This window comes from Salarias fasciatus, chromosome 1, assembly GCF_902148845.1.
Source record: "Salarias fasciatus chromosome 1, fSalaFa1.1, whole genome shotgun sequence".
Lineage (NCBI taxonomy): Eukaryota > Metazoa > Chordata > Actinopteri > Blenniiformes > Blenniidae > Salarias > Salarias fasciatus.
Window position 1 is genome coordinate 21028039 of NC_043745.1, and position 26921 is coordinate 21054959.

Below are 26921 nucleotides of genomic sequence, written 5' to 3' on the forward strand. Positions count from 1 at the left end.
GTGGGGGGGGGGGGGGGGGGGGGGGGGGGGGGGTGGGGGGGTGGATGCTTTTCCAGCAGAGGCTGAATGAAACCAGCAGCACAGCTCAAACTGCAGCGCCTCCATCCATCCATCAGTGAATCTGCTCTTTGACGGCCCGGGCTGAGATAAAACCTCCACACACACACACCTCTCTGGCCCCGAATCTCACACAACGTGACTCCAGCAGCCATACTCACACACATTTTCATCAGCCGTTCGATCAAACGGGCCTGTGCACGTGTGTGAGTGACAGCAGTGAAGGGAGGGGGGATTAACTCTAAATTATACCTGAGGGAATTTTGACCAAATAATGTTCTCAGTTTTAATTACACTAATGCATCGAACACAAACATTGAGCCTTTTTTTTTTTTAAACAACCATTTAATTTGTAGGCACCCATTTTATAGAAAAAAAAAAACAATCCATAACCTTCAACTGTGCACTCAATAGAATCAGGACCCAACAGGTTCCATCTGTAAATGGACAGAAATACGAGAGGTACGTGATGAAATCAGTTTAACAGTGCATCCAACTCATGACAGCATACGTTTTTAACAGTGACAACAGATCATTTCATCTAAATGAAATCCATAATACTAATAATTGATCAACAAATCAAGATATAAATCAGTTTCACAGATGTTTGCATGTTTCCACACAATTTGTCTGAATCATGCACACACATAAACACACTCACATAGAAACACACGATGGAGAATGATTTTGAACATGAGGGCGACAGTGGAGAACATATATATATATATATATACACAAGCAGGACAGAGTCACCCCTGGACCCGTCCTGGTCAGTTTTCACGACTCACACACGCAGTTTACTCCTGCTCCTGCGGCTGTATGCCCAGAATGCTTTCAGCCAGGCTGGTGAGTTTGCAGTCCTCTAGTGATTTGACCAGTCGGCTCAGCTTGGCTGCCCTCCCCTCGGCCTGGACGAAGCGGCTGAGCAGCTGATAGGCCTGCTCATACAGCCCTTCTCGCTCGTACTCGTAGGCCAGGTTGTCGATGGCGGGGCTCCTCAGGGCGCGGCAGCTCTTCCCCAGGGCCCTCCCCACGGACTTCCACTGACGGCCCACTCCATTGGAAAAGCTCTGAACATCTGCCGCTGTCAGCATTCGATCCTCTGTCAGGCCACAGGATAAAGGATGAAGGGAAAACATTAATAGAAATGGTACTTAATTGTGATTATATAAACTATGCTTTATAAGATGATGCATGTGTAAACAATAAACATTTTCCATAATCGCTTGTCACTGTAACCTCAAAGGACACCAGCAAGATATTTTCTAATCTTATGTTACATTGTTGTCGGTATCAGTTATAGCTAAAGCTTGAAAAACACTTCTGTAATGCAATGATTCTCCAACATTTTATCTAAAATATATTACGACCAGATTGTACTTGCCAAAACATTCTTTACTGGGAAAAAACTACTTGAAGAACATACTTTTGTAATATCAGAGAATATCAATTTTTAAAAACCATTTCTTTGATTTTCAAACAATCCTTAAAGCAAACATGGGCGACAAGGGGCTTGGGGGGGGGGGGTCACTGCTTTCTTTGCAGATCACAAATTATTTCTGAAAATAGTAAGCTTGGTTTACAGCCAATCGCTTAGCTCTTCATGTTAATTTAGTTGCTCCGGCTCTCATTTGTTCATATTTACAGGAGGGCTTCAAACTGGTCTGACACATAAACAGTGACCTAAACTCTAAAAAAAGCTTTACCACACAGAAACCCTCCGTCATTACAACATGAACTGAAAAAATTAAAGCTGTGTCCTCATAGATGCTTAATAACCCGGTGAAGCTCAGAGAAAATGCACTCAAAGCTTTCATTGGTTGTGCTCTCCCTTCCACTGACGGATTCATTGTTAATATGAAAATAGTGATTAACGCAGATTTGAGGTCGTACATTTGCATGATCAAATACTGAACAGCGATGAGATTTCAATACATAAAACTGCCAGGTCTTTCATCTGCTGAATGCTGTTTGTAAATGAAAGCGTCTCACTTTCCACTGAATCTATAACAACAACCAACATTAATTAACAAACCCCGGGAGAAAAAGTTAATGTGTGCAGCAGCATTTCGTCTCGGTTGCTGGGCAGCATTGTTTTGTTCCATAGCAAGGTGTCCCTTTAAGGAAAGCCATCCCATCTGATGCCGCTTTTTGTTATTCCAGTTCTGGGTGATGCACTGCCGGCCAACAGTCAATCACTCAACAGAGTTGCAGGAAGTGAACAGAAGAGAAACAAGTTCATTTTGGTCATTTTTAGATGATGGGCGACTTGGATTAATTAAAAGCCATTAAAATTTATTTTTTCCGAAACTTCAGTTTAATTCCTTTTCTGTTTCAACACTATATTTTGATACTTTAATCAAATATAAACTCTACCATAATATCTTCCTTGATTTCTTTTTAGGATGAAAAGTGTGGACCAAGTGTGCCTGTGTGGCCTCACCAAGCACTCTGTTCTGAAACTTGAAGCAGTTGCTGGGGAGAGGAGACTCTTCCTGGATGATGGTGGGAAAGCGTGGGGCGGGACCGAGGGCATGCTTCCGCAGCTCCTGCTCCAGATGATCAATCTCCTCGTCACGCAGGCGCTCCGGCTGACACCAAGCAACACATTTCCCCCATATTAAACAAACAACACGTTCAAGGTGAGGGTTCAGAAACATCACTCACACACTGACTTGTCTGTACACCTGAACAAGAGAAGTATGAATACTTGTTCAGTGAGTTGTGAATTTTCTCTTTTAAAGCTATTTAGTCGTTAACATCAACAGATAAAAGTGTATGGGACTACATGTGGTGCCTAATATTATTTGAACTGCAGCTTTTTAAAATGCAGATTCAGTCAGGCTTACATTTTCTTCTAAACAGAGTGAAAAAGTTCACAACAGCTTCTGTATCTGAGCAAGGAGAGTAAAATGATTGGTGAAAGTTTAACTCATGTAAATCCAAAGGGCCTAATGTCTGCTCAGAAAAGGTTTGATTTGTTCATAACTGCATCTGTTTTTAACTTTTCAAAAGGAGGTACAAATCCCCTCAGTCTGTTACGGTGAGAAGCATTTCCTCAAGACATTTTCTGTGTTGTACCCTTTCTTAAATCTTGCTATCTTTTCTGAATCTTTTCATCCTACAGCTCTGACTTTATGACAGACCGTCTAATATATTGCAGTTTTTTTCTTCACATTCATTTTCCAAGAACACTTTCAATCCATAATGTCATATTTCCTTTTGTGCTTGTGAGGGCTCACCCCTCCATCCAATCACTCCACGGAGAACACAAGCTGACAAACACGAAAACGGGAGCGTTTCCAGCAAATTGTTTTAGTGTTAAAAGGGTCTACTCCTGTTTGCATGTGATCTCACTCATGCTATTATTCTTAGTTGATCACATACAAACTGAAAACGTAATCTATTTGCGTGAGCATGCCATTTAGCCCGTACAGGATCCTAGCAAATCAGGTCCAACGTGAGTAGAAAACTCTGACATGACATTTTAATCTGGGGGGTCATCACTGAGCAGGGAGAAACAGGAAGGACACCTGTGAGAGGTGGATGTGCTGCAGGCAGAGCTCCAGCTTCTCCAGACAGTGATCCAGGATGTGCGTGCTGGCTTTCAGCTGGGTTTCCAGGCTGAACTCCTGGGACAGAGCGAGGAGCCGGCAGGCGTGTTGGGAGAGAGACTGACGCACCGCTCCAGAGCTGTAGCTCTCCAGAAACTGCTGACACACCGTCACATCCACAAACTTCACCTCCACGCCAAGGAAAGGATCGGCGTCGTGGATCTTTAGGATCTCATAACCACGCAGGCCTCCTGCAGAATCTGACCGAGGAAAATACCAATTAAAGGTTGCATTCTTAAACATACAAAAAAAGTTTGAAAATATTCTTGGGATTTAGCTGCATGTTAATGATAGTGTTCACCTGTGAGCGTCAGCTTGATGACTTTGAAAATGATGAACTTTTCTTGCTGGGCTTTGTAGAGGGAGAGCAGGTTCACGTCGGGGCAGAGCGAACGCAGGAACATGACGGCACACCCCGTCCATGGCCCTCCAGCCACAACCTTGTCCGCCATTATCTGAACACAAACAGTGCAGTTCTCAGAGTCTCAGCTAGCTTTATGCCTATTCTCTGGAAGAGAAGAATCGCATGAACTTGTAAAAAAAAAAAAAAAAAAAAAAAAGAATTTTCAAACCAAAGACATTCACTGACATCGAGGTACATCGACATAGCATTCACAGTGACACGTGTTCAAATTGACAATGTTGATGGAGAAAAAGTTTCAAAAAACAAATATGCAAATGAGTAAATCCACTGAATACCAGAGATCACTAACAAAAGAACAAAGCTGATGAAGGGTTTTGAAAAACAAATGATTTGGATTGTAAAAATAGGGAAGAATTTTCAAACAAGTTATCACTGATTTGATGGTTGGGCCTGTTGAAAGGGACAATTTACTGCTTTCTGCTGATTCGTCTTGAAATGTCCGTGCTTTGGTTGGCTAATGAATCCAGATGGCACTTAATCATATGAATCAATTGTGTTTTTTAATACTATATATTTGAGATATTTGACATATCTGAAATTGAAGAAATGTATCCAAAGTCACATGCAGAAAAACCTCCTGGAGCCACTGGGGTGAAAAGCAGTTAATCTTTGCTTTACACCTGAGCTGATGCTTCCAGGTCAGTGTTATTTATAACTCCTCTTTTATTTGTAGCAGAAGATACTGTTTCTAATCTCCTTCAATCGAAATGAAACACCATACAACCTTTCAAAATCTAACTGCGTGGACCGGCAACAACCATAAAATATTTCATCCATGTGGCTGATGGACACGGCATTGCTCCACCTTCTCCTTTTTTTTTTTTAATAACTTCAGCTTCCTTTCTAAACACTCATTACGTAAAAACATGCTTAATCTGGATCCTCCCCTCCCCCAGTGCAGCCCCTCACTCCTGTGCTGCCGATGAAGCGCTGCTCTGTCTGTCTTGGTGCTGTCTCCATGCACCCTGTTGGGAAGCTCTCTGCGTGGAAAGAGCATCCTCTGAGCTGGATTATAAGCATATCCTCATATATCACTAATACACTGTGTGCCTGGCTACTGGGTCTACAGGAACGTCCACAACTCAGCCAGTATGTAATTATGTGCTATCCTATCTATCAGTCCCCTGGAAGGATAGTGTGAGATTAGTTCACCAGCTGCATAAGGATTAAGTGATCATCAAGAGCTTAAAATATGTCATGTATCTTTTGCTGCCAAAAGGAAAACCTCTAGTATTCCCTGGACAGCCCGCTTGATGCCACAAAATATTGGATTCACACATGAACACGTCCTCCACAAGTCAGAAACTTAACCTCTGTGTGACGGTGAAATCAGACTTCATGTCAGTTAACTTGTTGTCTTCAAATATAAATTATGTGCAATAAGAAAACAGCTTTATCCATAAGGTTTTACATTTTTTAAGAGAGGTAAAAAAAGGAAGATTAAAACTATTTAAGTATTTTTCTATCTGTAAAGCTTATATATAAGTCATATTTAAAAGCAGAGAATGAATAAACAAGAGTATTCTGGAGGAAAAAAAAGCATTTTGTCTTTGAACTAGGGACTTACCTTTTGTAACAATACGGATATAGAACATGGTGATCTCCCAATAAGGGGTTTTCTAAGTGTGGGAGTAAGAGCTTCCCTCCACAGAGCTTCAGCCACATCGCTGACACTTCACTGTCATATCTCTCACAAGTCCTGATCTCTGGTTGAATGTGAGACTTTAACCTCATGTTTTCTTTTCCCCATACAATGAGATATTATTTTTAGGTCTATAGGAAATAAAAGGTCCAACTCTTCTCATGCAATGTTTTCATTTGGCCTTGTGTGAAAAACTACTTACCTCCTAAACCTATCTGGATGGATCACCCTCAGCAGCAAACACTGAAATAAAGAGTTTTGTATAACTGCCAAGAACATTTTCACTTCTCTGTACAGATATTTTGAACCACTCTTCATGGGTTTTTTTTTTTAGCATGAACAGACTTTTTAGGATCATGCCACAGCATTTCAATCAGATTCAAATCTGGACTTTGACTGCAATGCTCCAAAACCTTCATTTGTTTGTTTGGTCAATTTTTTTTACGCGATTCAAAACCAACTTAGTGACAACTTAGTTTTGGATCATTGTCCTGCTGCAGAACCCAAGTGTGCTTCAGCTTGAGGTCACAAACTCATGTCCGAACAACCTCTTTCAGGATCTTCTGAATGATTCTGGTCGCAGTTCAACTAAAGACCACTGTTTAAGTGCCATTTAATTGTTTTGTGAGTATAATGTAATGGTGCTAGGTATTTATGACCCTCAGTCGTCATAAAACAGGCTCTAAAACTACAGATGCTTGAATGATTGAGGAGAATATACCTTTATCAGACTTCTGCAGATCTTATTTTTCTGAATGAGGTGAAGTTCTGCAGGAAGATGGCAGAAGCTCTTCAACAAACACAGGTGATAAACATCACTTCGCCAGATCAGTGTAGATTGTTCTGTGGGGAATTTGTCTGTTCTTGTTGAGCAAGTGTGAGTTTTGTCAGGGCACTCTAGTTTCACCCAACAACCCAGACTTGGATAAGCAGCATAGTACAAGATGGATACATAGACTGTGGGTTAATGAATAATTTACTAATGTTGTATTTCAACTTCATTAATAGGCCATTTTATGGAATAATATTTTGGCAGACAGGTTGTCAATAACCCACCTCAAGCATCAACATTCTTGAATTGATTATGGTGGTCAGGACCAATAAAGTTACTAAGAAATACATGAAAATATATATTCCTGTTGGCAGGATGATTACTATAACTTAAAATTAAAACAATCAAACCAAAGAGACAAGACTTCCCCACACCTTTAATAAAGGCTGTCTTGGCACAAAGTGTTTCTGATGATTATACTCTCTTAACTGGCTCATTCGGCTTCAAATCTATGAATCAGGAATTTGAATTTCACAACTTCTTGCTCTGAGTTCAGTCTTAGTGTACTGTGATCTTCACCTACTTCAAAGTTGGATGTATTCTTATCCGTAATCAAATACAAGAATATTTCAGCAACTTTTATCTTTGTATCATCTCCAACCACACTGTCCATTCTCCCCTTTCACCTCTGGCATCAACAAGGTATCTTTATCCTTCATAATTTCAGTTTTTTTAAGCCATTGACAAGACATGCATGGGAAAATCTCAGTAGATCAATAGTTTGTGAAATCCAAAACACAAGCCCTTCTAGCACCAAAACTCATTTCACATTAAATGCCACTTATACTATTTATTTTTTTTACATGTTGCAATTCTGATTGTTTTGACTATTTTTTGCTAAAACACCCTGGAAACGTAAAGAGGGTGGTATAGATATATAAGAATAAAGATAACAATAGAAACATCACGTTGACATGCTGATGAAGTTAAATTTCAAGCTTGATTTATTTCTCGTTTGTTTCAAACCTAGTGTGAGTTTAAAAGGTTTTAAACAGTTTTTTAAGCTGTGGTGTAGCCTGGACGGAGATAAACTAACTGCGTGGTTGCTACGCGACCCAGACATAGAGGTACAGGTGAAGTTAGGAGAGAAACGGTCAAGTTAGCTGGTGATCCTTCTTCAAGAGTAGTTTTAAGCACACGTTTCATATCGGCATTATATTAATAGGCACTTAAACATTTCACAGCCCCGCGCTGGGAGAATGAAGACATAAATGAGGTCGGCTGTAACTGAGAGAACCAGCCTCACGTACAGTAGACACAACTGCCGTAAAAACTTCGACCCACACTACGGACAAACCCGCGGCTGTGGCGCTCACAGAGTGGTAAGACATACTGAATATTTGTGTACAAGCGGATTGGCAAAACTGACTTGAAGTTAAAGTTTATTAAAATCGAAACAAACTTACCTTAAAACTTTGTATATTGCTCGATGACGCTTCCTCCTGACGCGTCACACCCACTGACGCGCCCAGCGTCCTGCATTCCCATTGGCTGAGCGCAACTCGAACGAGCGCTGATTGGGCTGAAAACAACAGGCTGTCTGTGGAGATAACAGGAAGGAAGTTTTTTTTTTTTTTTGTAACGCAGACTTTCTGTATGGGAATTACACTTTTTTCAGTTATGTTATTGTGTGTAATGTACACGTCTGTATATGGCTTAAACATAACCAACGACTGAAACAGTCATTAAAACAAAGGTCATGAAGCTTTAGTTAACTTTGTTTATTTATTAAGTCTACAGACAGAACAGTTTGAGGAAAATTATGTTATGATTTTTTTTTCCTTGTTCTGCATTTAGAGTCCCTAAACTGTTACTTGACCTGAATCCAAAAGATGATTATATACCAAAACAAAGTATCTGTTACACAATCACATTGCTCTTTAATGCCTCAAGACACACTGAACACATCCATGAAATATTTCACATTTCTAGTGCGGAAAAAGTGAATGAACTCTGAGGTTGATCATTCCATCCAGTCGTCATCCTTATATATCCTGTTCAGGGTTCAAGGATCCAGTCCATCAGCACAAAATAGAGACGGACAACCACATACACTCCCACTTCGGGAATGGCCTTTCAGGATCACCAAACCTCACCTCATGCTTTTTGGACTGTGGGAGGAAACCCACACACATAGTAAATTTCAGATCGATAAGCCGAGCCAGTATTTGAACCGTCTGTGGCAAAATCGCCAAACCTCTGCCTATCTGTACGTCCGTGATAATTCCAAAAAATATCTTCATTTTGTTTTGTTTGGGAAAGAATGAAACATAATGCACATTTTAGACAGGAGTACAATACAACAACACCATTTTTTTCAATGACTAAATGTATTAAGGAATTCGTTATCTTAGAATTAGGTACAAACTGATGTCCACTGTCCTACTGTTCAGATTGTGTCTCACTCCTCACCGTGTTAGTTTTGTTTAATTCATGATGGCAGCTGTAAAGAAGACGCTAAAATAATCATTATAAAGCGGGTCAGTAGATTATTTTTGCTCTCAGTGTCACCCTGGTCCTGAGGGTGCCCCTGCACTGCATGTTGTTCAGCTAAACTTTGATTTAAGATTTTCATCTTTGAATCTCATGATCATATGGACAGCAATAAAAGAAAATTATAATTTCTTCTTTAAAAATAAAAGGCCAAAAATTCCTGAAAGCACCAAATTTATTTACTCAAAAGTTCCATGAGGGCTAGTAGAAACATCATTTTTAATCAAAGTTTAAGGTTCCATTCTCATTAAAGGAATGTAGAAAATGGAAATGATCTCTGCAAAAAATGCTCGGCAGGTTTTGAGCACACTGAGCTCAAGCAATGTATGGGCACATTTCTATTAAAGCAAAGCAAACTTCAAGCTTACAGCCTAGAATCTGATGGAATCAAAAACTTATTAAATTCATGACCACTAAAAGTCAATGTGCAGGGTGGGTTTAGGATCCTGATCTCATGCTCATAAGTGCAAGACATAGGTTAATATAAAGAGTAGAAACAAATCAGAAACAAGGACTTATGAAACTCTCAAACATACATCAAAATTAGATATATTTATTCGTAGTAGACAAAGGAGAAGTCATAAAATCCTCTGCAGGGTGAAGAACCAGCAGAAGTGCTTTTGTGGTTGATATGTTTGACAAATTTTAGGGTTTCTTTGTCTCGATAGACGAGAGCGAGGGAGTTCTCCTCTGGGTAGATGGTCAGAAGCTGTGAAAACAGCAAAGAAAAATCAATGATTACTGCTCAGTCAAGTATCCTAATATCTGTAAATTCATCAAGCCTCACCTCCTCGTCCTCTTCATTGGCCACGTAACACGTCAAACCCCCGAACTCAGACTGCCAGTCTGTGAAAGACAAAGTAATTTGAGTAAAAATGAAATACATTGGTATTGGTCTCATCTTAACCTGCATGTGTCTGTGTGCTCACCTGTGCAGCCAAACGGTAAAACGAGATCCAGCGCGTACTCCGCCTGTGCTGCCTCTCCGTCGTGCAACAGTGTATAGCTCCCATGAGACCATCGCCGTACTTCACCACAGCACACTGGTATACTGGGCTCTGAGAATTTCACACCAATCAAAACACAGAAACGCGCAGCTGACACCAGAAAAATCACTCGTGCTGTCACACACCTTTCTCTTTGCTCGCATTCGCTGCCGAGTCTGTCGACGACCCAGTGGCTCCGCCGTCCTCCTGCTTGTTCTTTTTCTCTTCGTCCTTCTTCTCATCACCATCATCATCGTCGTTCATCAGCAGGACACAGGTAGTGCAGCCGAAGGCCGGTGAAGTTGGAGAGCAGCAGGAAAAAGGCCTCTGAATGAAGCAGCTCCCAACATGCCTTCACACACGGAGGCAGGGAATCCAGAGATGCTGCTTCATAGCATCTGAAAGCGCACATATAATGAATCAGAGGTCATGAAAGATTTTTAAAAAATCAAAAATGTCAAATAATCTGTCATCCATGACTCACCGTTTGTTGGGCGGACCTTTCCTCATCCACTCAATCTCAGTGAGTCGCAGAGCTTCACTCACCTCCCTGAACTTCTCCTCCTGCAGACCAACATTCAGTGTAAATCACTGCGCTGGGAGGCTTTCAGTGACTAATTTCTGTGAAACATGCTGGTTTCTTTCAGACGGATTTCACAGAGTGGGAATTAAAAGGTGTATAACCCTTCTCAATATCTGTGGGAAATTGTCTCAGGAGCACATCGTTCAAAGAGTTTCCGTCTCTTAGCATCTTTCACAAGATTACTTTCATTTGAAGGTGACCTGATGGTCAAAAGTCAGACATTTAAGCCAGTAATTTAATATTTCCTGAAGGCATTCCTGAAAGTTCACATCAATATTACACTGCAAATAATCACAAACAGAAACATTTTTAATTGCAGAAGCTTAAAATGACCTTGAGGAAATCTTTAAGCTGAATTTCAGAACTGTCTTCAAACTCCTCTTGAATCTGCTCCTGATAGGAGATATCCAAGTAGGCAGGATTGACCCACTCCAGCAGCACCGTCTCCTGTGGAAAAACACAAGTGGTGGAGACGTGATTCATCCACGACACAAATAGATGCTCTGGCCTTTCTGTTAAGACAAAGCTGGAGTCAGGAGACAGTCAGCAGGACAAACTCCTGGACAGACAGAACTCACATCTCTTGGTAAGTGTGGACTTCGAGGGACGGCTGCCTCCACGTGTCGGGGAGGACGTTCCAACGACGGCCCATGAAACCAGCCACTCAGAGACAGACGACACTTGTCCTTCGACAAAACCTCAGACACCTTGGAGAAACAAAAACACGTGACATGCTCCAGATTTCTAATTTAATTGTGTGATATAAATACAAAAAGAGCGGATACACACTTGATGAAAAGAGACTGGAGACACTTCAAACAGGACGAGTGTGTTCCAGGAGGGGACCAGCGACTTCACTATGCTCTGCGGCTGGAAATTACCTGGTGGTAAGAAACACAGCTCTGTGGTGGAGAAGCATAGACACAGCCACAATACAGCCTGTGGGGACAATATATTGATTTACATTCATTTCCTGCATTCTTAATCTATACTGTTGCTGTTAGTTGCCTCCTTATAATCTTAGTATGACATTAAAACATGGAACTATGTTTATTATTCATGACCATCCTCGGGGGGATTATAATTTTTGTCCCCACAGTGAGACAAGTCACTACGCAATCAGGCTGATGTTCCATCAGATCGGAGGAGGAAAGCACTCACACACACACAGTGTTTCTAGGGACATTACAATGACTTGTGTTCATTTCCTGTGGGCTCTCTCTAAACCGTAAGTGAGATGTCTAACCCAGCCCCTAACCTCAGAGTAGCCCTGAAATGTGTCCTCGTCCACCTTTAGATAGTGTTGTTCACAATAAATGGAACCATATTGTGTGTAAGTGAAGAGATTTAGGACCCAAAAACAGTAATAAAGGTTAACAAAAGAATTAATATGTACAATAGAGGGACATTAAAATGATTTACATTCACTTCCAGCAGACTTAAGCTAAACCTGGCTGCGACTAAAGCTTCCCTGATTCTTAAACCTTAACCCAACCCTGACCTTAAAACATGTCTTCGGCTAAAAGATTAATGAGTTTTCTCATGGGGACCTCAATTTTTGTCCCTACAGTGACAAGAGTCCCTATGGGTTAGTGTGCAGTCAGGCTGGTTCATGAAGTAGCACGGAAAAACAAGGAGGGAGGGAGGGAGGGACACACACACACACACACACACACACACACACGCTTACTGTTTATTGAGTAAAGATCGAGAGTTCCCCCGTCGCTGCTCTGCCACGGAGGCACAAGGTAGAGGATGAAAGCAACTCTCCGTCCCTCCAGTTCATCATCATGACACAAGAGAACATCTACAAAAAAACAGATAATGTGATATTTATATTTAAAAAAAAAAAAAAGAAGAAACAAGTGATAAAATAAAAATTAAACCCTTAAGGCAGGACAGCCATTTCTGCTGTCTTCAAATAGTCTCACCAGTGTGCTCGTATCTGGCACAAGAAATATCTACTGTGGGCTCCAGCTCGACCCCCAGCACCTCCCCGAGCCAGGACCGGAAACGCCCAAACAGTCCCTCCCTGAGGACAGAAGCATGGACACTGTGAAATCCTGCGAAACGGACAATCACACTCACAATGAGAAATTGGGGAGCTGCCGCCACACAGACAGGCTGCTTGCAGGCCTGACAGCCCACCATGACATTTTGTTGAGACATAAATAATAGATGATCACAAGGGGAGGCTGTTATTGTGTATTTAATTACAGCATTTATCCTCCAGAGCTGCAGCATGTATACCTCTCTGTATGATCACAATTACATATTTAGAAGAAATAAAGCTGTACGCTGAAGACTCTTCACAGAAAATGAAACGTATATTAAAAAATGTTGATTATTTCTTCATAAAGACAGCGTTACAGCTTTAATTTCAGCCAAGGCGTCTTAAAAGTATCGACTTACTTGGATTCTGATTTGAGTCTCTGTTCATTTACTTCTGATTTATGAACTGAGACCATAATTCTTCTTGGACTGGCCTCCAATCTGAACCTCTTGGCAGCTCTGGCAGCTCTCACTAACAGCTGTGTTTCCACTTATTGGTCTGGGCACTCCAGCATTTATACTGTTATGATGATCTACAGCATGTTCGCCTCACACTCACTGCCAAGTATGGCACTCTGTGTGTGTGTGTGTGTGTGTGTTTCCTTCTCTGGTGCTGTCAAACAGTGACAAACGAGGGAAACAAATCACCATGTCTGACAGAGTGAGAAGCTGAATTTTGTTTCAGGTTAATAATTTAGAATCGATCTAAATGTTCACAAACACAGTCATCAAAACTAAATAAAGAAATATGCTAATTAGAAGGCAGATATGATCTCTGGCGCCACCTGCTGGACATAAAAACAAACACATACCACCATTACATTCATTTAACAGCACACACACAAGTAGTGAGAAAAACAAACTGGTGGTTGGTGCAATCACTCTAAATCATCTATATTTCAATTCACAGCAATAACAATAAATATGTTTAAAATGTTTCTCGTTCTTTCAAAACAAGAACAGTAGAATTTAATGAGCTGAAGGTTAATGGATGTATGTGCTCAGGTCACAAACATGCACTGACCCAAAGAGGCAGCAAATCCTCTCAGAGTGCAGAAACTGTCTGACTTCCATTTCACCTGCTTAAAAACTGACTGCATTCATCAGTAATGTATCTGATCTGATATACACCCTCTATACCTCTGAGATTTGATCCATCTGTAATTTTAATACTTACCGGAAACACTTAGAAGCAATATTTATGTTTTATCGCTTTAATTTCCTGTGTTGTATGTGATGATATGAGTTTCTCCATAGGCTGCCTGTGGGCGGAGCTGCTTGCTGCTGGACGCTGATGACCCTGACAGTATTTATGGTACAGAGCTAGCAGGTCTCTTTGGGACTCCAGAGGGAATTCTCAGTCATGCATCTCTCTGCTATGCACGTCCAGATCAGTTTTTTCTGTTAGCCTATTATACCTCACACTTGCCTGCTTTAAACCACATCACTGATTCACTTTTCAATAAACTAACTGATCACTCATTTAGCTGTAGAAACGCACACAAACACAACTTCATGTGTGGAGTTTGCCTGTACTCCCTGTGTGCGCAGGTGATTGCTCCAGGTTCATCAGTTTCCTCTCGCAGTCCAAAAAACATGCGAGTTTGTTAACTGGTGATTCAAACCCGCCTACAGGTATGAATGTAATTGGTTTTGAATGAAAGTAGGTCTGTGTGCCTGCAGTCCAGGATAAACTATGGCTGGGCGAGTGGAGCAGATTAATGGGCCATTATTTGTCGGGTTTTGTAGAGTTGATGCAGAGATGATGTTTTAGCAGGTTTAATCTGCTACCTAAAATACTAACCAGTCTCACAGTATTTATCGTTCAGGTGCACAAATAAAGTGAAGCTGTTAGTTACCTAAGTCCTGCGATATGCGGCTCTGTTCTCTTCTTCAAGTCATCTGACTGGACGAGAAGCACAAGAAGAAAAGGATCACACAAAGACTTTGACCATCTGTAATAAATCAGTGTGAGGATTTTCTTAACAATCACCTGTTTGAATTTGTACAGATCATTTGACTTCTCATGGAAGTCGAGTCCCAGCAGCTCTTTCTGCAGGTTTTCCACAAACACTTCACTGCTGAGGAAGTTTTTGATGATGCAGTGAGGGAAAGGGAAGCAGTCCAGCTCCAGATCGCCTGCAAACAGCAGCACAAATTCCAGCTGTTTCTGTTCAACTGGCATCTGGCTTTTTGTTAATCCTAACAACCAAAATAGAATGGCTGCAGCGACTGAATTTAAACTCACAGCAAGGAGTGAAATGTTTAAATGCAGTAAACATGGTTGGTGTTTACTGCATTGTGTTTCACTCCAAAAAGAAATCAAATGAGGCGTATTCATCAAAACATGCACGTCCATTTTTAAATTAAAATTCAACAAAGAAAATAACAAAGGAAAAGATGGAAACAACCATTTGAATGTTATCTTCGTAAAAGATATGAGACATCAAGAAAACAGACTCAAACCATTAATTTTCTGCACCTGTTTTGCCCACATTAACATAATACACCCCATAATACATAACAGGTTGATGTCACCCTAAAGAAATGTTTAACATAAACAGCTTCCATGTATTTATGTGCATGCAAACACATACCGAGAAAATCAAATACAAAACCACAATATTTAAAGGCTAAACATCCCAAAAAAGATAGAGTGGCTAAAAATAGATGCAAAAATGAGGAGAAAGACACTCAAAATAAGTTTAAGTACAGTAGGATGGTTATGGTTACTACAACCGTGATTAAAAAATATCCAAGTGACAGTGCATAACATTCTTCTCAAAAATGTTGTGAAGTTTCAGTTGTTTTTTTTTTTATCTGATATTTGATTACCGGTACATTCAATATTAAATATCTATGTTGAAATACATACTAAATGCTCACACAGGTAAAAAAGAATAAAATCTACATTTTGATTTGTCAACAGATGCAGATATAGACCGGAGATCTTCTCCATAAAATAAACTGATATATTCAGATCACAAGCTATTTAAGGTAATTCATGTTTACCTTTATATATCTGAGACAAAACCTTTTTGGATACATCTCATATTTATCAGGCTTTCATCATATTTAGAGGCCCTCATGTCTGGAATTCAGTAAGCTCAGCTTTGAAGTCATTCAAATCTGTAAAAGGGATCTTTCATCTAAAGAAATTTCAGTGCACACAGTATATTTTCCATTGTATCTTTGATAAGCTGCACAGTTAGCATACATGCCTCACAGCAAAACTGTGATGGATTCATGTGATGGATCGGTCATGGATTCAAATATCACTCAAATGAGTGAAGTTTGCACGTACATTCTTCGTGTGTGTGTGTGTGTGTGTGCATGTGAGGCTATTTGATTACTCGAAATTGCCCCTAGATGTGGATGGATCTAAGTGTGTGGTTGTCTGTCTCGATGTTTGCTCTGATGGAGTGACGACTTGTCTACATGCATCCTGCTCTCACCTGGCAATTAAAAAAAGTATTCAAGAAGACGGATATATGCACCTTATATATTCTCTTTCCTGTTTTTTTTTTTTTTTTGGGTGTTTACATGACTTGTTCTGGTGATGGGGAAGACGATTCACAACATTTGATCTTTATTCCTGCAAAAAATATTGTTACAATTTTGTGCTTTTGGTTATTCTAAACAGTTTTTTTGTGTGAAAATAAAGACAATATAAAGCATGTGTAGTTAAGTAAGTAATGTCTACTTAAGTAAGTAATGTCTACAAGAGAAATCAATGAAGCATGCTTAAAAACTAAGGAAAAGGAGGACATGATGTAAACAAGGAGTCTGCAACCCACTGGAGGCACCTGTGGTTAGTCCTGTTTTTTTGTGATGGTTCCCTTTCTTTAGTTTCTTTCACATGACCCACCAGTATTTAGTTAGATTGGAAGAAGGGGTTATATTTGGAGTTTTGGTTTGCTTGGTCTTGGAAGATGGTCACATTGTTTATTTTCTTGTTTCATAATAAAATCTACTCTTTTGATTGCAACTCTTATCTTTTCTAATCAAGTCCTACCTCATTTGTACGGGATCATGACACAATTTAAAAAAGTTACAGGAAAAATGGTTAATAAAGATAAAAACGTTAAATTTGCTATAAGGCTTTTATTAGAAAAGAAAAATGTTTAAAATAAGGAAAACAAACTGAAAAAGAACAGGAAAATGGGAAAATAAAGCAGCATTTGAAGGATCAAAGAAGGGGGAAAGAATTAATAACTTAAAAAAAATTAAGACAACAAGGAAGGGGACTCTTATCGTTCAACTGTTCTAACCATAAAGAGGCTAAAGAGGCTTTAATTAGTCAATATGTACAAAATCGTTCTATGTTGAATTTGCGGGCTATTGGGTTCATTTTAAATGAATGCGCGACGTGTTTTTGCTCAGTATGGTAGACATTCGGGGTGTTCTGCCCTGTTGTGATAATCTACGGAGAGCTACTCAGTGCACTGACCCTCCGAGTACGGACTCCGGCGGCTCCATGCCTCCTTCACGGCTCTCTTCACCTGCTCGTCTTCCACCGCTGAACCGAACTGCGCCGCTTCTGCGGGGCAGCTCTTCTTCTTCCTCTTCCCGTCTGCGCTGCCGCACTCCTGCCGCCGTTTGGAGGCCATTCTTACAGAAACTTTCTGTAACTCCAAACCGAAAACACAGACATGCCCACAGATGCGAGCGTGACTCTCTTTACGCGGCGCACAAGCGTGTCGTGTGAAGAGCAGCGGCGCGTGGTGATGACGTCAGAGGTCTGCCCAGCGTTAGGAATGTCAGGATAACAAGTAAAGTCAGTCTGTTGTCTAAAATGTACATCCTATGTGGAGTCGCTTAAAGGAGCAGAGTACTGAGGGTACAGGTCTGAGTACCAGGACGTTTAGATAAGAGCAATTTATTATGTTGAGTAGAAGACAGACATGGAAAAACAAAACAAAAAAAAAAAAACAATTTACTGCCGGTTTCAAAACTGCTAAAGAATAGCCTAGAAAAAAATCCCTGGAATTTTAAGACATGGTTCTTAAATTGTTTAGTGCTATTAAAATCAAAGACCCGACGGATTATCAAGAAGCTTTGCCCTAGTGCTGGTGTATAAAATAATTCAAATGAGGCTCAGAGTTGATTATATGAAAATACATTGAATTTCATCAGTGTCAACTGCAAACCCGCAAACACTTGTAGATGAACAGCGATTACAGATTGGACACTAGCCCAGTCTTTGCATATGCAGACATCAAAAAGATCTAAATTACTTTAAATGATTGCTATAAATGCATTTGTAAAAGTAAAAAAGACAAGTTGTGAGCCAAAGCAGAAGATGTAAATAGCAAAAAAAAAAGAAAAGAAAAAGCTTACATTAGCCAAAAACTCAAATATGGATGGATGTGAACGAGTCAGAAAGAAAAACAAAATGAGCTCATTTTGGTTTAAGTTTGTGCAGTTGCCATCATTTTACCCTGCTTTATGATGCATGTGCTGGTATACAAACGTTTGGAATATAGATTATGAATTTGTACTTTCTGTTGAAATGGCATAAGCAGTAAATGGAAAATTTTAAGCAAAATCTAAACCAAAAGAAGGGTCTCAAATACATTGGGGAAACAAAAAAAAAAAAACAAACAATAAAATAAAAACACCAGTCAGCTGCCCATTGGACTTTATAAAAACATACCCGAAATTATTTTATTAAAAACAAAATCACAGCATTGTTACAGGTTAAAACAACAGGAAACTCAATGTTGTACTTGGTTTAATCAAACATTGACCTCCACTGAAAGGACTTAAAATCAAATTTTCAACAGGCTGGATCAACAACTTGTACACTACAAAAAAAGTTTATCAAGATAAAAAAAAAAACAAAAACAAAAAAAAAAAATACATGACATTTTTATCTAACACCAGTATAAACTCCCTGTGGACTGTCAAAATACCAGACATGGGAAGTGTTGAAGTGAAAGCTGAGAAACAGGTTGAAGTTGTTGCTCCTTGGATTGGACGAGGCTGAGCTCACGGAGACAGCCACACGTATCGCTGTTCACTCTGGTCAGTTGTAGATGAAGTTGAATCTACAAAAAGAAGCATTGAAGCCAAGATCACATGAAGGAACTACACATTTCTTAGATGTGGGAGTCCATAGGTGGCAATATTCAATCGTCTCCAATATCTATCTCCATAAAATATTTAACATGTTTTATTGTATGACGGCAGCCTCACATAGAAAAGTAATGACTTGCTGGCTCAGGACTGTTCCACATTTGTTCAGGGACAATCATCATATCTGATGGGTCTTCAATTTATAATTTAACAAAGTAAGTGAATAAATGTGTTAAACAAGGTAAAAGACAATAAAAATATGAGAATAACTCACCTGCTCAATAGCTGCGGTAGACTGGAAATGATGGGTCCATATCCGGGAGCATTGTCATACAGTTCAAACAACGGTGCAGCCACCAGTTTATAGTTCTTCGGAACAGCAAACAGCGCTGTAGAAACATCAAACAGTATTTCATATGAGCCGACATTTATCTAGTAGTACACTCTAACAAGCAACAGAAATTTCACTGAAATCATTTTTCATCATTCACACTCGAAGATTAAAATCCGACGGTGTGACACAGACCTTTTTCTTGCAGCTGAACCAGGAATAGCTTCTTGTGCTCCTTCGGTTTGGTGATGTGAGCGGGAATATACGGATACTGCAAGACAGTGTCAGATCAGTTCACATCAAAATAGAGATTCAGAAATTGAGACTGCAAGTGCCGTCTCAGTTGTGGACACATTGTGGAAAATAGCTTCAGAATAGTCATTTCATTTATTTTCGGATTGAAAAAACATCAACTTTTTTTTTTTTACTTATCCAACAATCTTCTGTATCATTTTATCCAATTCACAGTTGCAGGATGCTGAAGCTGATACCAGCTGCCTATGGCTGAAGATGAAGTAATATACCCTGGTCAGTCCAAACACGAAAAAATTGATAATCAGATATGCAAATATTCACAACTATGGACAATTTAGAGCACACTGGCCTTAAAATAGTGGTTTGGTATTGAAAGAGAAATTCAGAGTACCAAGGGAAAAACTGTTTATGCAGACTTTGCACAGAAATTATATTATCCCTATGATGTGGGAATCTTTAACTACTCAAACTTTTATAACTGTCCAAGGTCCTCAAGAAAATATTGTCAATTTATTTTATGAATTTTATCACTTTGTCCTTTATCTAATATCAATAGGGTTGATTTGCAATATTACAGAGACATGTAAATTGCCGGGAACTACAAAAAGTGTTAAAAAAATAAAAAGAAATTTATGGACATACTACAGAATGTAGTGGGATGCTAACATGCCAAACGTTCCAAGCTGCTGAGAAATGTAGCATTTAGCAGTTATATTGTATTTATAAGAAAATGTAATATGAAATGTTTTTGAATGTCTTCTCACTTGTGGAGGCTCAAAGTTGGGGCGCCACCAGTTGCCAATACAGTCATCAATCACCCAGTCCTGTTTCACTCCATCCTGCCGTCCAAGGATCTAATAACAAATCAAAACAAAGATATCAATATCCAAGCCCTCACAGTGGTGAAACCCCCTCCCACTGAGCTGTACATACCTCAGTCATAAGGCGCTTCAGACCCTCCACTTCATCTTCTCCTGGACTCAGTTCTCCACCTGGCCTGCGGGAGGGAAAAACTGTCAATTTTGCAAAACAGCCTTTTGCAGGTTTACAGAAGTGCAATTGTCAGAAAATTAACCACTCACAGCTTGAAGAAAGTTGTGCCAAGTTGCAGGAGTAGCACATGAGGCAGCCTGTGTTCATGAACAATGAGAACTCCTTCCACGGTTCGACGCATGCCCATCTTGTCGAACTCCTCCCGCATCCTCTGGAACCTGGCAGCCACGGAGCTGTCCTTCTCATACAAAGGCTCCTTGGTGCCAAATGTGTAGTTAGTGAGTGGATATCTGAAACGAGAAGGTAGAATAAGTCAAATTTTCCAAAACTAAAGCTGTAACATTCTATTTTTACTTAAATGTAATGCAGCCTTTGGACAAACTTGCCCAAAATACTGCTAAAAGTACAATGCTGTTGAAGCATCATACCCAAACACCAGACATAATAAAACAATATGGAAATGTGACAAATGATCACATTCAGGAAGTTTAATGTTATATTTGACATTTCTAATGATAAAAGATGTCACACTGAGACTGAATATAAATCAACAAACCATTTCAGATAAGCCTTCTCCTGCCTGAAGCTAATTTTAATCACTTATTGAGATAGATGGATCAGTTTGAGTTCAACCTCTTCAGATTTTCACTGAATAAACTAATTAGCTGAAAAAACAAAAGGGCTGTTTGATGACACAAACAACTTCAACTGCAGCTCCGGGTGTGAACCTGTTGGTGTGGATGGAGCAGCAGAAATCAACGGGTCTCGGTGAAGGCCTTGTCGGCCCTAATGAAGCGAGTCCCTCAGGTGAGTTAGTTTACGGGGACATGTGCCCCGGGGCGGAGGGGTAGTGTGGTGTCTGGCCCTCTGGGCGTCCTGCACTTACAGATTGATGGTCCTCTCCAGGGTGAGGGGCTTCGCGGGCCCGCCGTGGTATTTGCTAGCGAACTGCACGTCTCCTCGGCGCGGCCATCCGGTGGACGAACGACTGGGAGGAACCACCGACATATCTCAAGACTGCTCAACTACACGAAGTCCTCCTGCAGGGGTATCGCTGCTCAAAGCTTCGCCCAGCGGATAAACTGGGTGAATAAAATGCTACGGAAACAATGAAGACGCACTACAACAGTTTATCTACCGTCTGTCTCCCGAGCCCACCTCTTCCGGGTCAGGAGGGCTTTGGGCCTGAAGTGTCCGCCAGCGACCCCTGCTGGTCCGGGTGATTAGCGACAATCTCATTAAGTCTTCCTGCTTGGGTACGCCTGTTTTAGTGCCATTGCTGCTGTGTGTGTTTTAATTAGTTTTGTAGCACGAAGAATGCAAAACTGATAGAGAAGCTTGGTGATTCCTACCTGTCCAGAGCACAAGAGTTGTGTGAGGAAAAGATCAAACAATCAGGTACGCAAAAACTAATACACATCAAAAATATCATATCATCAATGAGAGACCGCTGCGCTCATAAACGAAGTTGGTGTCCTAAAGCCATTTGAAAATGTGTAATCGCTGTTCGCTTTACATCACTAATTGAAAATTAAATTAAAACGAATTCAACTAAATTTGGTGTTAGAAAGCATATAGGCGGATATAACTGGAACTTTCTCAACTATCCCTAATTACATGAATTTTCCATCCTTACTTTGACTATTACAAAGCTAGATTATTATCATTTAAGAAATTTGAATATTATCATTTAAGAATGTTGTGATTGCCTGTTGAAATCGATTTCTTTTTGTTTTATAACTCAAGCTTGCAACTTTTTATTTAGCTGACCAGTTTAGTTCTTTCACAATATCCAGAATCAATGCCATGCCTTTGGAGAATACCTATAGAAAATGAACACTGATTGTTGAATAGATACATTATTAAAGGTCCTGCACCTCCACTGTAAATGTGGAAGACTGGGAAATAGGTTGAAAACTACAGCTAGTTTATTTCAGAAGGTCTGGTGAAAACTAGTCAGAAATGCCACATTAAGAGATGAAAAAACAGAAAAGAATGACAGAGTCAACTGAATATTCCATTTAATAATCATAATTATGTCTCTTATCCATCTATTGTAAACATGGTGTTTTTTACCACAGTAGTTTTCTTATGGTACATAATCATACGTGCAATGCAAAAAATTCAAACATAAGTTAAAAAAGGACAAAGACACTGCTGGATTTGTTGATTACATCACACCAAAGGGATCTCAGTTCTTTGGTCCAGTGGCCCACAGTTTGTTGTGTGCTGCTGTAATGTGGTGGTCCCTGTAGGAAGTGCCATGGATCGTCCCCCCTTTTTTACCCTTTACTGTGGCCTCTTCTGCACCTGTCACAGTAATTGGTCCCATTTTTAGCAACTTCTTTATTTCTGAATTACTTGTCACTCACTGGCTGCGTTTCTTCTTGTTTTCCACTTTCTGCCACTCCCTCATCCTTGCTCTGTACATCCTTTTTCCCTGATGCAGGTTTAGAAAGAGTGTCTTCTTCTACTTCCACACTTTCTTCCCGGGCTTCTCGTCTTGTGGCTTCACTGTTGACTTGAGCTTGTTTTTCATCGTCGGTATCACTCTTCTTCTCACTATCAACGGCTTCCTGCTTCTCACCCGTCTCCATTAATTTGGCCTCATGAATCACATCAAGATCCCCATCTGCTGTTGCTAGAAATGTCAAAAAACAGACCATTCAGCATACATGTGGAACAGTAAAATTGCATGCATTAATTCATTACAGGGTATAACACTCACCAGTGTCTTTTTCCGCAGACTCCCTCCCAGGTCTTTCCTCAGGAGATAAACTGTCATCTTGACACAAACTATCATTTGAGGGCGCTGGAGTGGTCACATGATGAGAAGTAGCACTTGAATTATCAGCAGCGGTCAGGCTCGTGCTCGGTGGTGTGAGAGTAGTGCTGACATTGTTGGACAAAGGTGGCTCTGAGTCAGTAGTGACTGCAGTGCTGACAGCCATTGTTGTGGCTGAACTAGAGGTGGAAGTAGTGTCTACGCAGTTTAAACTGGTGGCGGTGGAAGTGGTGTCTGTGGGGTTTGTCTCGCTGGAAGAAGTGGAGGGAGCAGAGATATCACTGGGGTCACTGCATGAAAGGAGAATGTTTGATGTAGGGACAGAGTTCCTATAGTCACTGGAGGCTGGACTGATAGTTTCAGGAATACATGAAGAGGTGGAGGCGGCGGAAGTAGGGGTAGCAGAGATGGCAGTGGATGAAGTGGTGATGGGGGCATCAGATGAAACTGCAGCTGTGGTGATATCACTTGAGCGAGGAGAAGATGTTGTTTCAGTGATTAATAAAACTGGAGTAACCGAAGTGGATTCGTCAATAGCCTCGCTAATTAAATTGAGGGGGGCAGACAAGCTTGATGGCATATCGGATGCGCTGGTGCAAGGAGAAGAAGCTGCAGTGATGACAGGAATAGCTGCATCGCTAGCAGCAGTGGCATCAGCTGGTAAAATACCTTTTGGCTCTGGCAAATCTGATTTAATTGGCAGACTTGTTGATGCTGTTGTTACTGAGCTTTCACTGCTGGGAGCAGAAACTGTTTCCGAGGTGGTAATGGAAGGCCTGGTGGTTGTTGGTGAGGTGGAACTGACAGAGACGACTGGAGTAATGGACTCTGAGGAGGTGGAAGTTACTGAGACAGCTGGAAGGGGCTCTGTGGGTGTAGTGGTGCTTGCGAGTGTTGTTGTGATGGTAGTACTGGGCAGGTCAGTGGTACATACACTAGTTTCGGGGATAGAGGCTTTGCTGTCGACCACTGTGTCTTTAGTGGGTGATATCGCTGCTGTGGTGGGGCTAACAGATTCAGTGCATATATCTTTGTCAGAGGGAGTTACAGTACTTGAAGCAGAAGCCGGTAGATCAGTTGAGTCAGGAATAGAGTTTGAGATTGTCGGTACAGGGGAGGTGGTGACAGCGGTGAGAGCAGGAGCAGTCGGAGTTGAAGCAGGGCTTGGTTTAGTAGGCGTGTTTTTCTCAGCTTCTTCTATTTGGGCTAGCTCATTCTCAGGTGTGTTGCGGCCAGATGTTGGAGGAGGTGGACCTGGTTTGATAACTGGTTTTGGAGGCAAAGCAGGTTTCCCAGCTGCCTCGTGTGCTGACACACTTGCCCGGATTTGGTGCCGTGTGTCTACAAAACAAATACAGGTGGATATGGTTTAATTTGTTAGAACTTTTTTTTTTTTACATGCAAGAGAGTTAATATAGGTTTTTTTTTTTTTTTTTACCTGAGGATGCAGACATCGTTCGAGGTTTTGAAAAAGTGGGCGGTGGCTCAGGTTTACTGTCAATGATAGTACCTAAAGCAAAAACATGATGTAAGTCTTATTTTACTAAAGAAAATGAAGTACCTTGGCTCATTGCATGAGATTTTAAAATTGTCGTGACAGAGAAATGATACAACTCTTGAGATCCGTTGTCCTTAAATTTCAGATTAATTTAACTTCATTAACACTAAGCCTGACCAGATAAGATCCTTTTATACATAGATTAAATATTCTATAGATGAAAGAACATACCTTCAGAATCAGCCTTTTTCATTTCTCCCTCTGGATTCTACAAGAGTGGGGAAAAAAATTGTCTTGACACTTTGTAAGACCCCAACATTACAAACAAACTAAATGGGAAGGCATACATTCACATACCTGTGTCTCCCCTGGTTGTGGTTTGGAAACTCCAATACGTTGAAGCATGAGATGAAGTTTCTGTTCAAAACTGTGCTGGCCTTCAAATTGTTTCTGGAATCAACCAGCAGATCAATAAATCCTCTTTAAATTTTGTTTGCTATTATGAAAATATGCAAAACGCCAGTAAAACTCACCTTAGCAGTGTTTCTGGCATTAGTAGTCCCTGCAGCTGCAGATCCAGAGAGCAGGATGAGTGACTGGGACTTCCCTTCTCTGAGAGCTCGTCGCGGAGGCGCTGCATCCCCCCTCAGAGGGGGAGCACCAGAAACAGGTGTCTCCTTTACACCTGACTCTCCGGTAACAGCAGAGGGCTGCTCTTTTGCTTTCTCCTTCTCATTTTCCTTGTCGTGCTCCTTCACTCGCTCCTTGTCTTTGTCCTTCTCAGATCTGGCGACCTCCCTGAGAGGGCGAATCAGATCAGCAATGGAGGCCTTTTTGGGACGCCCCTCATGGCTCGTCTCTGATTTCAAACCACGTCTCTTTTTAGGGTAAAGAAATCACCAAGCTTCCTTCTGAGTGTTTTGTTGGAGGTGGACAAGGGGCAGAGCTGGCGGGAGCCACTTCGTGTACTGTGATAGATTCTTCATCTTGCTGTTTCCTATACGAAGAATTATATTTATCAACTGTTCATCATTCAGATTTTCCAAATACCAAGCAGGTAATCTGTCAGCAGTGATACTCACAGTGTATCAGTAGGAAGTACTCTCTTTGTAAAGAACTCTTCAACTCCTTCATCCACTCGTCCCATATACTCAAGGGTTTCATTTTCACTCTCAATTATCGTCTCCTGATCACCACACAGAAACAGAGAACACTGATACTTTGCATTGAAGATCAACAAACAAGATGAGGAGCAATGTAGATTATATGTAACTTTATATTACATAACTATCAACTCGGAAAACCCACACACATTGGCACTAGTGCCCCTCCTACCTCTATAGGTGTATTTTAGTTTGATTTTCTCGTCCATTTATGCTACGTCCCAGGCCTCCTGGGAGTCAGTTGCTCAGTAACGTGAAATGGGGGGGCGTCACAGGATTTTTACATGCCAGTTGAAAGCAAGATAGCTCATTTTTCCAATGTTGGTAATGTGATATCCAAATTGCTGGTGTACAAAGTTGCATCATCCTGATCATAATAACATCTGTGCCCACAAGTAGCAATGAAAGTCGGACTGCAAAACACAAATTTAGCAGAAGTCCCCGTTACATGATATCTTGTTAGGGGAATTGCTTGAATTTTGTCTCCCAAGCCATTTGTCTCCAAGGGAGTGACTGAGTGTCCACAGACTAATAGCTCTGTGACAGCATGAACAGCTCAGTGAAAAATGAATTATCACACACACGTTCTACATTTTCATACAGTCATTGAAAAGGAATAAAAATGCTCTTAGCTTCATTTTTTAGGGACAGCAGGAAAAGACATTCAGATGAGACTGCTGCCCGCCCTCACATAAACTCATCACGTTCTCACAAACCGAGAATAGAGTGGATTGATCAAACAGCCGGTGACCGGTACAATGGGACCGCCTTATTCAAGCAGGGATCAGGCATCTTTTAGCGCTCCCCTTCCATCCTTCCCTTCCCCCTGCCTCTCCCCTCAGTACCCTATTGCATCTCTCCTCTCTCCCTCCCTTCCATTTTCACTCCTCACACACATCACCTTTCCCTACTCACACCCCATTTTCACGAAGCCTCCCTGATTCTCCTTCACGGTACCTGTGGTCTGCTGGGACGGTAGTTCAGTTTTTGTCGGTGAGGTCTCGGTCTGCTCTGGGTGTAGTGCCTGAGCGCTGGTCCGCCCAATGGCAGCTCCATTGGGGAGACACGGCACGCTGTTGCCGTGGAGCTCTGTTGCCGTGGCTCTGTTGCTGAGGCACCGTTGCTAAGAGCACGA

The 26921-nt window shown here is 41.0% G+C and overlaps 5 protein-coding genes across 7 annotated transcripts in view; 1 reads left to right on the plus strand and 4 right to left on the minus strand.

The window, feature by feature from the left end:
* Positions 1 to 422: 422 nt before the first annotated feature.
* On the minus strand, positions 423 to 8061 carry tradd (tnfrsf1a-associated via death domain). 3 transcript variants are annotated; one of them, XR_003931206.1, is made up of 6 exons: positions 7976 to 8061; positions 3973 to 4126; positions 3591 to 3871; positions 2501 to 2648; positions 793 to 1159; positions 423 to 756 (listed from the first exon to the last, which is right to left on the minus strand). XR_003931206.1 is itself a non-coding variant. In XM_030088372.1 (6 exons), the coding sequence occupies exons 3-6, from the start codon at positions 4121 to 4123 to the stop codon at positions 855 to 857; spliced, it is 885 nt and encodes a 294-aa protein (XP_029944232.1). In that variant the 5' UTR covers positions 4124 to 4126; positions 5940 to 5980; positions 7976 to 8016; the 3' UTR covers positions 423 to 854. The 3 variants fall into 3 exon arrangements, 2 of the variants coding, with proteins under 2 accessions (XP_029944232.1, XP_029938011.1); XM_030088372.1 differs by adding an exon at positions 5940 to 5980 and having other exon boundaries at positions 423 to 1159; positions 7976 to 8016; XM_030082151.1 differs by having other exon boundaries at positions 423 to 1159.
* A 1533-nt stretch (positions 8062 to 9594) lies between these two features.
* Positions 9595 to 17353, minus strand: ogfod1 (2-oxoglutarate and iron-dependent oxygenase domain containing 1). Its single transcript, XM_030098615.1, is given in 14 exon segments — positions 9595 to 9771; positions 9850 to 9908; positions 9992 to 10120; positions 10195 to 10300; positions 10302 to 10446; positions 10533 to 10612; positions 10965 to 11078; positions 11210 to 11338; positions 11421 to 11512; positions 12322 to 12438; positions 12563 to 12663; positions 14543 to 14589; positions 14677 to 14822; positions 17134 to 17353. Coding segments are annotated over 14 exon segments (1581 nt in total). The 5' UTR covers positions 17294 to 17353; the 3' UTR covers positions 9595 to 9615.
* Positions 17354 to 18322: 969 nt separating this feature from the next.
* Positions 18323 to 21498, minus strand: nudt21 (nudix hydrolase 21). The gene is made up of 7 exons (XM_030098285.1): positions 21227 to 21498; positions 20430 to 20630; positions 20281 to 20344; positions 20112 to 20201; positions 19288 to 19363; positions 19036 to 19150; positions 18323 to 18733 (listed from the first exon to the last, which is right to left on the minus strand). Exons 1-7 carry the CDS (start codon positions 21346 to 21348, stop codon positions 18712 to 18714), a joined length of 690 nt encoding a protein of 229 aa, XP_029954145.1. The 5' UTR covers positions 21349 to 21498; the 3' UTR covers positions 18323 to 18711.
* Positions 21499 to 23332: 1834 nt separating this feature from the next.
* LOC115390921 (flocculation protein FLO11-like) lies at positions 23333 to 26918 on the minus strand. The gene is made up of 8 exons (XM_030094972.1): positions 26744 to 26918; positions 25706 to 25809; positions 25157 to 25620; positions 24981 to 25073; positions 24855 to 24891; positions 24564 to 24635; positions 23495 to 24466; positions 23333 to 23376 (listed from the first exon to the last, which is right to left on the minus strand). The coding sequence occupies exons 4-8, from the start codon at positions 25026 to 25028 to the stop codon at positions 23333 to 23335; spliced, it is 1173 nt and encodes a 390-aa protein (XP_029950832.1). The 5' UTR covers positions 25029 to 25073; positions 25157 to 25620; positions 25706 to 25809; positions 26744 to 26918.
* LOC115384248 (rho family-interacting cell polarization regulator 1-like) overlaps positions 24265 to 26921 on the plus strand; it is a 28517-nt gene continuing 25860 nt past the window's right edge. Inside the window, exon 1 of the mRNA XM_030087308.1 lies at positions 24265 to 24276. The gene's annotated coding sequence lies outside the window, so the exon portion shown is untranslated. The remainder of the gene's footprint in view (positions 24277 to 26921) is intronic.